The 11,430-nt window shown below is 59.3% G+C and overlaps 2 protein-coding genes across 2 annotated transcripts in view; one reads left to right on the forward strand and one right to left on the reverse strand.

Moving 5' to 3' along the window:
* The window catches only part of ACSF2 (acyl-CoA synthetase family member 2), a 38,125-nt gene extending 26,695 nt beyond the window's left edge, over positions 1–11,430 (forward strand). The window contains exons 8-16 of the mRNA XM_003131573.5: positions 5–162; positions 454–545; positions 817–893; positions 7,589–7,696; positions 9,164–9,315; positions 10,395–10,536; positions 10,640–10,750; positions 10,921–10,989; positions 11,283–11,430. Of these exons, the coding sequence (XP_003131621.4) occupies positions 5–162; positions 454–545; positions 817–893; positions 7,589–7,696; positions 9,164–9,315; positions 10,395–10,536; positions 10,640–10,750; positions 10,921–10,989; positions 11,283–11,333 (960 nt within the window). The 3' untranslated portion in view covers positions 11,334–11,430. The remainder of the gene's footprint in view (positions 1–4; positions 163–453; positions 546–816; positions 894–7,588; positions 7,697–9,163; positions 9,316–10,394; positions 10,537–10,639; positions 10,751–10,920; positions 10,990–11,282) is intronic.
* CHAD (chondroadherin) lies at positions 1,088–5,420 on the reverse strand. Its single transcript, XM_005668885.4, has 4 exons — positions 4,604–5,420; positions 2,562–2,725; positions 1,855–2,000; positions 1,088–1,607 (listed from the first exon to the last, which is right to left on the reverse strand). Exons 1-3 carry the CDS (start codon positions 5,375–5,377, stop codon positions 1,859–1,861), a joined length of 1,080 nt encoding a protein of 359 aa, XP_005668942.1. The 5' UTR covers positions 5,378–5,420; the 3' UTR covers positions 1,088–1,607; positions 1,855–1,858.

An 11,430-nucleotide genomic window follows, 5' to 3' on the forward strand; every position in this document is an offset into this window, starting at 1 on the left:
CCAGACGGCAGAGAAGTCAAGGATGGTCCTGCCCACCCCCCTGTACCACTGCCTGGGTTCCGTGGGGGGCACAATGGTGAGCTTGATGCATGGGGTCACCCTCATCCTGTCCTCTCCGGTCTTCGATGGCAAGAAGGCGCTGGAGGCCATTAGCAGAGAGAGGTGAGCATCAGTGAGCAGCTACCTGGGGGCAGAGGAGACCCGTCCGGTTCCTCACTCCTGGGCCCCGATCCCGTTCTCAGACGTCTCCTCCCTCCAACTGGGAGACATGGAAATGGGGTAGCGGGGGACTCCCAGAGGAGAACCAGTTCTTCCCTCCAAGGAGCTTCGCCTGCCCATTCCCCAGAGTTGGAGTCTCAGCCCTAGCCGTAGGGTCAGGGTGGGGTGGGTCCGAAGGGGCTGTTCCCTTCTACTTCTGAACCTGATTTTGAGACGTACCCCCTCCTTATACAGAGGCTCCTTCCTGTATGGCACCCCTACCATGTTCGTGGACATTCTGAACCAACCGGACTTCTCCAGTTACGACATCTCAGCCATTTGTGGAGGTGGGATCGGGCCAAGGGGGGCCAGGCCAGGACTGGCCCAGTGAACTGCATTTGAGCCCAATCGTTCATTTCGGGGGCACGAAGGCCACTGTGGAAACATGGGTGGGAGGGAGGCCAGTCAGTGTCCCTAGTTACCAGCCCAAGGCCACCTGCCAGGTCCAGGGTCCGGGGAGAGAAGGGAATGTTATTTCCCCTAAAGGGCCATGGGTGAAGAGGGGGTCCACTGGGCCCGGAGAAGGTGGGAGCTGTGTCAGCTCTTTCTCTGATCCAGGTGTTATTGCCGGGTCACCCGTACCCCCAGAGCTGATCCGCGCCATCATCAACAAGATGAACATGAAGGAGCTGGTGGTGAGTGGAGGCAGGGCTGGGGGTTGAGGGCAGGCTGGGGCTGCGTGAGAACAGACTGATGGGAGCGGGGAGGAGGCCAGGAAGGTCTCCAAGGAAGGCCCTTTGGCTGGCCATCATTCCAGAAAGCGGATGTGAGAAAATGCAGTCTGACCTCATCAGTGGCTGGCAAGTCACAGAGATAGGTGACGAGGGAGTAAATATCATACATACATAAATTTATATTTATAGACATCTGGGGGGAAAATATGCAGCCTGGGAGGGTATGTGGCAAAGCACCGGTGTCCTGCTAGAGTGTCCTGGCAGGGGGTGGGGGGGGTGCTGGCACAGTTGGGGGCAGGCCCTTAAGACCCTTCCTGGAAGCAAGGGGGGGGAACAAGGATCTGATGTTTGTTTCCAAGTGGCAGGGAAAGGGGAGAAGAGAGGAAGATTCTGGAAGGGTAGCCATCCTGATGGCTAAGGACTTGGGAGTCTCAGCAACAGCTTCTCTGAGAGAAGCCATGGCAGTGGGGCCAGGCATGATGGAGCTCTCACTGTCAGGTGGAGCTGGGCTCGTGCTGGGGTGCCTGAGTCCCCCCTGCCAGGACGTGTCTAGGTGGGGACAGCTCTGTGCATCAGCAGGGGCTGTGGGGAGAAGGTGGGGATCGGAGGTGGGAGGGTCAGTAGTTTCTCCGGCAGAAGGCAGAGGCCAGTCACCAGGACCGGCTGGGTCAGGACCTGTGGTGAGGCAAGGATTGGTGTCAGGACTCCAGCCACCCAGACGAAGTTTGCAGAGAGCGGTGGGAGTGGGAGTCCCGGACAGTACTATCGCCCCCTCAGAGGGGAGCCCCAACCCTCCCCTCCTCTCCCTGCAAAATGGAGGGTCTGCCTGCCCTTCCTTGGTGGGGACGGGCCGTCCTGGGACACCCTCCTCACTTCCAGAAGCTCCAGAGAGGGCATGGGGGACCTGCCCACCCGGCCCCACCTGTTTAATGGCGACCGGCTTTCTTGGACCTCTTAGTGGGGAACTTGCAGCCGCGGAAGGCATCCGTGTCCCGAATGTGCTGGCCCCTGAACTTGGCGGGTGACGCGCAAGTGGCATCAGGGCGGGAGGTCTTGGCTTCCAGCCACCTGGAGAGACAGAGAGTTGCTGGGATTGGGGAAGAGAGGTAAGAGGACCAGAGGGAGGAGCGTCAGCCATGGGGGCTAGGATTGCCTTGGCTTTCGGGCAGTCTGGAACTGTCACCTTCATTTTACAAACGGGAGGAGTCCCCATCGTGGCTCAGTGGTTAACGAATCCGACTAGGAACCATGAGGTTGCGGGTTTGATCCCTGGCCTGGCTCAGTGGGTTAAGGGTCCGGCGTTGCCGAGAACTGTGGTGTAGGTTGCAGATGCGGCTCAGGTCCCGAGTTGCAGTGGCTCTGGCATAGGCCGGCGGCTACAGCTCCGATCGGACCCCTAGCCTGGGAACCTCCATATGCCATGGGAGCAGCCCAAGAAATGGCAAAAAGACAAACAACAACAACAACAACAACAACAAAAACACAAAACAAACGGAAAACTCCCAGGGTCCTGCACTTCTTAGGCAGCAGATCCAGGATGTGTGCCCAGGATGCCTTAGTGCAGGGCCAGTGTGTCCACTCCATCACGTGAGGGCGGATTCTGGGGGGGGACATGGGGGTGGCTCTCACCTCCGAAGTCCCCGAAGCTGGCAGGTACACTTCCAGGGGTTGTTGGTAAGGGTAAGGGTCTCCAGGTTGTCAAAGGGGAAGTTGGAGGGCAGCTGGCTCAGGCGGTTGTTCTCCAGATGGACGTGTTTCAGCGTGGTCACGCCCAGGAAGGCACCGTCAGAGAACTAGAGAGTGAAGTGGGCATGAGCTAAGCCCCCCAGCCCCAGGGGTCTGCCTCTCCCAGCTCTGTGGTCCCCGAGGGGTAGGTCCTTCCCTGGACTCCTCAGTGGCAGCTTGAGAAGTTTCACAGTGTGACTCAGTTGTCTCAGATCCAATCCATACAATGACCTTTTGAGATAGGTGGTATTATTTCCAATATGTAGATTGGAGATGGGGGGGGAGGGTTAAGTCCCTTGCCCAGAGTGGCACTAGGGAGTAAACAGTAGCTGCAGAACCACACCCAGCTCCTCTTCCCCTGGCACCGTGCTCCCTGAACAAACACTGGGACTGGGGAGGCAGCCAGAGTTTGGTCCCAGAGGCGCAAGCTGGCACACAGTGAAGCTGGTCAGTGTTTGGTGGGATGGGCCGTGGGCCCAGTCTCCCCACAGCCCCCAGGGCCATGGGATGTCCCCCAGCTCTGTCCTCACGGCTCCCTCACCGTCCGCCAGACACTATTTGTGGAGCCACCTTGGTGGAGCCTTTGGCCAGGTTGGCTGACTCCAGAGGAAACATTCTATTGGTGCCCACATCTTGGCCCAGATGTCACAGTTCCTGCCTCCCCTCCCCGCCCCAAATGAGCCCCTGCCGCCCTGTTCTACATCCCACTGAAAGGCCAGTGTGGCAGTGGTGGGCCACAGAGGACTCTGATTTCTGCTGGGGAGTGGCTGGGGCCAAAGAAGGGCAGGCTCAGGCAGGCACCGTCCACCCAGACAAAGGCTGGTTGCCATCCAGGTACCATGCTGCTCTCATCTCCGTGCCTGCGGCCCAGGGAGAGATGTGGAGTTCCCTGCTAATCAGACTGCTCTGATGACCATCGCCCGCACCTAGTCCCTCCTTGGGACTGGAAAATCCCTCTGGTATAGGACAGGGACCAGGGCAAGGTGCGGGAGATGGTCATCAGAGCGAACGCCACCCTGAGCCAAGGCAGCCCCACCTGGCCAGGGAATCACAGGGGAGGAAGGACTGAGCAAGGAAGGATGCAGCCAAGTGATGGGTCTGGTGACCAGGGTGGGCAAAGGGCCGTGAGTGTCCTGGGGCAAAGGGCCGTGAGTGTCCTGGGGCACAGCCCACCTTCCCTAAGGGGAGACACCTGGGGTCCTGGTGCCAAAGGTTGGCAACGATGAGTGGCTCTTGCTTTTGCCCCTTCACAGAGCCCCTGGGTGCCATGCCTGCAACCTGGGGCCTGCCCCTGGTCCCCACTCGGCTGAGATGGACCTGGGAATGCAGTGGCATGTGTGTGTGTGGACTGGGGGGGTGGGGGACATCTCTGGGAGGCACGGAGGAGGCCTTCCTCAGCTATGTGCTCCCCCTCACTCCCCAGCCCCCCACCCCACCTTAGCACACATGCACTCTCCCCACCAGGAACAGGGTCTCTTTGTGGGCCTGAGGTGCCCAGCTCCTCTGGAAGGCTCCTCAATAAACAAACCTTCCTTTATGGGGTGGGAGGTTTACTGGAGACTGGGGCGGGGTGGAGGTGGGGGACACAGCAAGGACGGGTGGAAGGCCCAAAAGGAAGAGGTGGCTGCTGTGCAAGGAGTTTGGGAGCCCTGGACATCCCTCCTTGGGGCCTACTGGTGGGGCCAGGGCAGCCCCGGCTCTGTTTTTAAGTAGGAATCCTAGGAGGGCCGTGCCAGAGACTAGGGACTAGGGGCAGCAGGGCAGGATTTGGGGCAGGCACGGGACAAGATGAGGGACAGAGGTGGCAGAGCTCCTCACCTTGGAGTTAGCCACAGGAAGAGGCAATTTTAGGGAAGAGGGGACGGTGCCCAGCTGTGGCCCTGGATCCCCGGGCCTCCTGGCAGTGAAGAAGGAGCCAGGGCAGAGCTCTGCAGCCAGGAGCTCACCTTCTCCAGGTTGGTGTTGTCCAGCCAGAGGGTCTCCAGGTATCTGCCGAAAGACTGGAAGGCATGGTCTGGGATGCTTTTCAGGGGGTTGTGGGACAGCTTCAGCTCCTCCACCACCCGCAGCTTGCTCAGAGCAGCCGAGGGGTAGCTGGATAGCTGGTTCCTATCCAGGTAGAACTTGGCGAGGTTTTCCACGTCGTCCAGAGAACCGGGCTGCAGGGAACTGAGTGAGTTTTCCGACAGGTAGAGCCAGCGCAGGTCCTTGGCGCCCTGGAAGGCGCCTGCGCGCAGCTCGCGGATCTTGTTGTTGTTGAGCTGCAGGATGAAAAGGTTGACCAGTGGGGAGAGTAGCCCTCGGGGCAGCTCGGTCACCTTGTTGTGGTCCAGGTAGAGGTAGGTGAGCTCGGTCAGGTCGTCGAAGGCGCCAGCGCGCAGCACGCGGATGTCGTTGTGGGATAGGTACAGGTAGATAAGCTGCTTGAGGCCGCGGAAGGCGCCGGAGGCCACCTCGCGGATCTGGCAGTGCTGCAGGTGCAGCGAGACGAGGTTCGGCATGGCCCGAAACGAGTTGGCAGCCAGCACTGGGAAGTTGTTGCGCTGTAGGTTGAGCAGCTTGGTCTTCTCTGACACTTTGGGGATCTTCTGCAGCCCCACCTTGTCGCAGATGACGTGCTGCAGGTCGCCGTGGCAGTGGCAGTTCTGGGGGCAGGCGGCCAGCGCCGGCAGCAGGCCGGCCAGGAGGCCGAGGCTGAGCAAGAGCATCTGGCGGGCCATGGCTGGGACGCCAGGGGCCGGGGCTGGGGGCGGCTGCAAGTCCTCGGCGCTCGGTCTCCCGCCCTATTTATACGGTGGCCCTGACCGCAGCCGGCAGCCGGAGCCAGCTCCTACGTGGAGCCGCGAGGGCACCGGGTTAACTCCCTCCCGCCCGGAGCTGCGCCCCTGCCCTCGACGGGGAGGGGCCCTCTCACCCTGAGGACCGTGCGCGGCTGGACCCAGGTCCCCGAACCTCAGTCCCCAGCCCGGCCCCCCCTATCTCCCTGCCCTCGGATCTCGCTCCCTCCCAGCCCTGACCTCCTTTCCCCCTGCTTTCCTGGTGGGGGCAGTAATGGGTGTGTCCAGGGCCCCCGAGTTTACACCGCAGAGAGGGAGGCGGTCCCTGAACTTATTTGTTTGCTCAAGTCTGAGCCTCCACGCCTCCCCCCCATACACGCTCGGCCGCGTGCCCTGGACCCAGCGAGGGAGGAAGTGGGGCCGGACGGCCGGACGCGAGTCTCGCCGCGGTCGCCGGCCGGCGGCGCTTTAATGGGGCTCTTGTGCGGCGCCGGCGGAGCGTGAGAGCTGCTCTGGCGTCGGGCTCCCCCTTCCGGCTGCACCCGCAGCCAACCCTCAGGAGGCTGGAGAGGTTGGAGGTCCGATGGCTCCTCTCTCCCAGGCGCTCCCCCACCTCCCCCGCCCCCCGCCCTCCCCTTCTCCCTGGTCTCGCGTTTCCGTCCCCGGCACCCCCATGCCCCATTGCCACGGGTGAAGGTAATCAGAAGAGTGGGACCTGGTGGTGAGGGGAGTGACCCACAGGGCTGGGCAAACACACCAGAAGGCCACAGCCGCACCATCTTTCCCTGTCCTTAATCTCCCTAGAATGTCCCCATCTCTTCATCCCCACCCCTCGGCGGTCAGGAACCGCCCCCCTCCCCGGGGGAGGTGGGGGGCTCTCTCAGGATGGCGGCCAGGGTGGCGCCAAGGTGTACTTGGCAGAAGCCACACCTGGGCAGTGGCCCCAGGACGTGAGGGTGGGTGAGGGGGCTGGGTCCTGGCTACAAAGGACCAGCCCTTGGACAGCTTGGGTTTCCTGACCCCAGGTCCTGTGGGCAGCCCTGCCCCAGCTGACCAGATCTCTGTGTCCACTTGTCCCGCCACGGTGTCCAGATTCTTGTGGAAAGGGGAGGGGAGGGTAGGCAGCGTCTCAGCTCTGGCCTCAAAGCAAGCTCTGGGCTGACTGGTAGGGGTTCTTGTCTGTTTTGGGGGGTGAGGGGAGGAGCCAGACCTCAGATCTTGCCAGACCCCAGCTGTGCCTGAGTCATGCCCCCTGACACAGAAGAAATTTGGAACGGGGTGAGGCTGAAGGACGAACAAAGGTCTGGTGTCTTTGCTGGCTGGAAGGGACCAAGAAGAGAGGGTAGCTGGCCCCTCTCCTTTCACCCAGCATTCAGGTGGGGAGACCTACCCCTCTCCTAAGCTCCTTTCACGCGTTGGGGGTCACAGTCGGCCCAGAACACTGCCTGGTTTTCAGGCTTCTCCAAGGCTGGCTTCTGGTTTTCTGTGGCTCAGGACGTTCCAACCACTAGAAGGGGGAGAGTGGGGGGAGGGTGTGTGCCACTGGCTTTTTAAATCCTTGCTTTGGCTGTATTTTTATTTTGATGAAAATAAATGTACAGGAAACTTTCCAGAACTTGGGGGGGGGGGCGCACCTATCCCAAGGCTAGGCACTTGTCCCAGGAGTCTGGTGGGTGGGTGGGTTGTGTTTATAGCTCCCAGCTGGGCCAGGGGAGGCTGGCTTTCTCATCAAGTTTTCAGACCCTTCAGCTTGGAAGGGAGGGCCAGGGGATGTTACGGCCTGAATTCAGGAAGCCGGTGCTAAGACGCCTTGGGGCTGGGGCACTGGTGCTGCTGGGAGCCACAGGCTAAAGCGTATGGCTGCTCCAGGGAATTGTGGAGACTGGGCGCCCTGCCTGGAAGCCAGTAGCCTCCCTGCTCTCAGTTTTATTTCAGACCTCGGGACTCTGCTCGTTGAGCTAGTTTGGGCTCCATCCCAGAGGTCAGGTTTGCCTCCTGACCTCTGACCTCTGACCTCTACCGACTATGCCACTCGTCCCACCATTCAACCACTGCCTTCTTTCCCCCGAGTTCCTCCCCATTTCCCCAGGGAGACTTCTCCATCTTGCCGCCATCCCTTTGCTCCCTTCCAAATACCCTTTCTGGACCCTCTAGGTGGCTTATGGAACCACAGAAAATAGTCCTGTCACTTTCATGAACTTTCCCGAGGACACCATGGAGCAGAAGGCAGAAAGTGTGGGCAGAGTTATGCCCCACACCGAGGTGAGCCCAGGCCCCAGGCCCCACCTCCTACCATGTGGCTGGGGGGGGGCACCCCTTGGGACGCGTTGTTTTCCATCAGAGCTCACTCAGGATGCTGAGAGCACCCCCAGCATCAGGGGCTTCCCGGGGACTGGCCTGGGGCTTCTCTGTGGGCTGAGGCCTTGAGCGGGGAAGAGCTGGAACAGTGGCCAGGAGCAGCCGCCAGCCGAACTCCACAGCCTCCCTTCCTGTCTGAGGTGTGTTTTTGCCAAGCCCACTGTCTGTTTCAGGGCAGCCAGAACAGCCTCAAAGAGGAGCCACAGCACAGAGATTTTTCCTACACAGCTCTTTCTCTCTCATAGCCCTCCCCGCCCCGACCTTAGGCAGCGGTCCTCTTTTTGCTTGGTGTAAACAGTTTCCCAGGCAGCTTGTCCCTCTGGGGGTTCCTTGTACCTTGAAGGCCGACCCTGAGTACCTTTCCCTTCCAAATTGCCAGCGTCCAACACTGGTGCTTTATGCCAGCCCCGTACCTGGTTTCCCCTCCCCCCTTGTGCCCTTGCCCCTCTGGGGGTCACTGCCAATGTGCTTCCCCTGGGGCCAGCCACCATCCTATTTCAGAAATCTCGGAGTTCCTGTCGTGGCACAGTGGTTAACGAATCTGACTAGGAAACATGAGGTTGTGGGTTCGATCCCTGGCCTTGCTCAGTGGGTTAAGGATCCAGCGTTGCCGTGAGCTGTGGTGTAGGTTGCAGATGAGGCTCTGATCCCGCGTTGCTATGGCATAGGCCGGCGGCTACAGCTCCGATTCGACCCCCTAGCCTGGGAACTTCCATATGCCATGGGGAGCGGCCCTAGAAAAGGCAAAAATACAAAAAAAAAAAAAAAAGAAAAAAAGGAAAAAAGAAATCTCCTTCCCTCCTCCCTGAAGTGAGTGTGCAGTGACACTAATCCCCTTCTATGTGCCTGACAGCCTCACAAGGATGCTCACCAGTGCAGTGTGCAGGTCTCTCCATTTCGCACATGCAGACATGAGGCACCCAGGCTAAGCTTTCCTTGCACGTTGGCTGTGGCTCGTTTCTCGCCGAGGCATTCGGGGTCTGCATCTCTGCCACCCCTCCTATTCACGTGGCCCTGCTGTGCCCCCCTCCTCTGGCTTCATTATTTGCTATTTAGTGGGAAGTAAGAAGAGGCTCGCTTTTCTTCTGCACAGTTTATCATTCTTTAGCTGGCCTGGCCCTCTGCTGGCCTCCTTCCCTGAGCATCTCCTGGTCTGGGCCCCACCTTCCTGCCCAGCTCAGGTGTCCACCTGGTGACTGACCTATTCTGGTTTCATCTCCCTTCCCTGGATTGGGATGGGCAGAGCCAGGGGGCCTCCTTACCAGGGGGAAGGAAGGCAAAGCTTCACTCCCCGCCCACCCCCATTCCTGAGGGCTCCCCATCCTGAAGCGAGAGGCTGGGAGGCCCCGGTCTGAAGCTGCCTGCTCCCAGGCCCAGATCATGAATATGGAGACGAGGACACTGGCAGAGCTGAACACACCTGGAGAGCTGTGTATCCGGGGCTACTGCGTCATGCAGGGCTACTGGGGTGATCCTCAGAAGACGGACGAAGTAATCGGACAGGACAAGTGGTATCGGACAGGGTGAGTAGGGCAGGACCAAGAGGGGTGGCTGGGAGTCCCCAGGCGAGTTGGGAACATTGAACTAGAACAAGGAGAACACGTGTGTCAAGATGGCCCTTGCACATCTTGGAGGCTTAATTTTCAAAATGTGTAAAATGGAGTTCCCGTCGTGGCGCAGTGGTTAACGAATTTGGCTAGGAACCATGAGGTTGCGGGTTCGGTCCCTGGCCTCACTCAGTGGGTTAAGGATCCGGCGTTGCCATGAGCTGTGATGTAGGTCACAGATGTGGCTCGGATCCAGCGCTGCTGTGGCTCTGGTGTAGGCCGGCAGCTACAGCTCCGATTGGACCCCTAGCCTGGGAACCTCCATATGCCCCAGGAGCGGCCCAAGAAATGGCAAAAAGACAAAAAACAAAAAACAAAAAAACCCCAAAACAAACAAAAAAAAAACCGTGTAAAATGAAGAGGATCATATTCTCTGAATAGAGCTCCTGGAGGGACCAGATGCAGCACAGGTGAGAACGCCTAGGACAGTACTTGCAAAATCCGAGCCAAGCATCAGTCACTTATTTACTAAGTCAGCAAATTCTAATTATGCACCTGCCACGGGCCAGCACTATGCTGGTGCAGCAGAAAGCAGGCTGGGAAAGATCTTGCTCTTACTTCCCACATGTCTGGTGGAGGGAGACAGATACAAATGAGATCATTTCAGACATTAATACACATCACAAAGAAAACAAAACAGGGTCCCAGGAGAGAAAGCGGCAGTGGTGGGGAGGAGAACTCCTCTTTATTGGGTGATCAGAGAAGGCTCCTCTAAGGTAGAAACATCTGAATGAGAAGAAAGGAGCCAGCCATGAAAAAAACATATGTATAGATAGGAGAGAGAGCAGATATGCTAGAGGTATTGGCTTCCTTGTTTGGGGCTGCCTCCTCCATTAGACTATACGATCCAGGGAATGTCTTGTTCATTCTGTGGCCCCCAGCGTCTAGAGCAGTGCAGGACCCGTAGCAGGTGCTCAGTGACTGTTTGCTGAATGAGTGAAGCGAGCCAGCCGGATGAGGCAGAGGTGAGAGCAGCTCCTGGGCTTTCCTTGCAGAGACATCGCTGTGATGGACGAGCAGGGCTTCTGCAGGATCGTGGGTCGCGCCAAGGATATGATCATCCGAGGTGGTGAGAACATCTACCCTGCGGAGCTGGAGGACTTCTTTCACACTCACCCACAGGTGCAGGATGTGCAGGTGAGACACCCAGCCCTGAGGAGCTCAGGCGAGACCCCCAGGGGCAGGGGGCATGGATGGGGATGCGGATGGGGATGTCTGCCGCTGTCTCTGACCCTGGAAGGTGGTGGGAGTGAAGGACAACCGGATGGGGGAGGAAATCTGTGCCTGCATTCGGCTCAAGAAGGGGGAGAAGACCACGGCGGAGGAGATCAAGGCTTTCTGCAAAGGGAAGGTGGGGGCCTCATCCCCGCATCTTCCCCCCCCCCCCGCCCCATCCCCTGTAGGCCGACGTTGCTCGGTTCTCCGACACCCTCTTCCCTGCCCACCAGTCATCCCACGGTCCCCTCCTCCCCAGCCTGGGATCCCACCCAGCCTCATGCTTGATCTCCCTCTGATCTGCAGATCTCCCACTTTAAGATTCCTCGGTACATCGTGTTTGTGACAGACTACCCCCTCACCGTCTCGGGAAAGGTGTGGAAGGTGGAAGGGCTCAGGGTGGGGGAGTGGAGTGGGGCAGGGGAGAGCCTGGGGCCCCCAGGGCCAGCAGAGGTTCAGGCAGCCCTGCCTATTCGTCCCTGAGGGACAGGCTGGCATCTGTTGAGAGGCTGGCCGTAGGATCACCAACTAGTCGGCTCATCCTGGTGTGCCCCAGACCCTTTCCTGGCTTTAGCTGGAGCACGTCTGAGGGCCCAGGCAAACCCGCTGGGCTTGGGCACCCTGGCTGGCAGAGGCCCACACCTGGTTCTCCCTTCTCTCTCTTCTAGGTCCAGAAATTCAAACTTCGAGAGCAGATGGAACAACGTCTAAACCTGTGAATAAGAGAGGGGGGCAGTCCTCCCAGGCCCTCCCTGCCCTTTTCCCACATCCCCCCTCTTGTCCCTGTGATCCTGGCATAAAGAACTTCTCTGTTTA

Source organism: Sus scrofa, chromosome 12 (assembly GCF_054392235.1).
Source record: "Sus scrofa isolate SSC_HxYL_T2T_F1_AM1 chromosome 12, Sscrofa_HxYL_maternal_Yorkshire_Landrace_v2.0, whole genome shotgun sequence".
In the NCBI taxonomy this organism is placed as follows: domain Eukaryota; kingdom Metazoa; phylum Chordata; class Mammalia; order Artiodactyla; family Suidae; genus Sus; species Sus scrofa.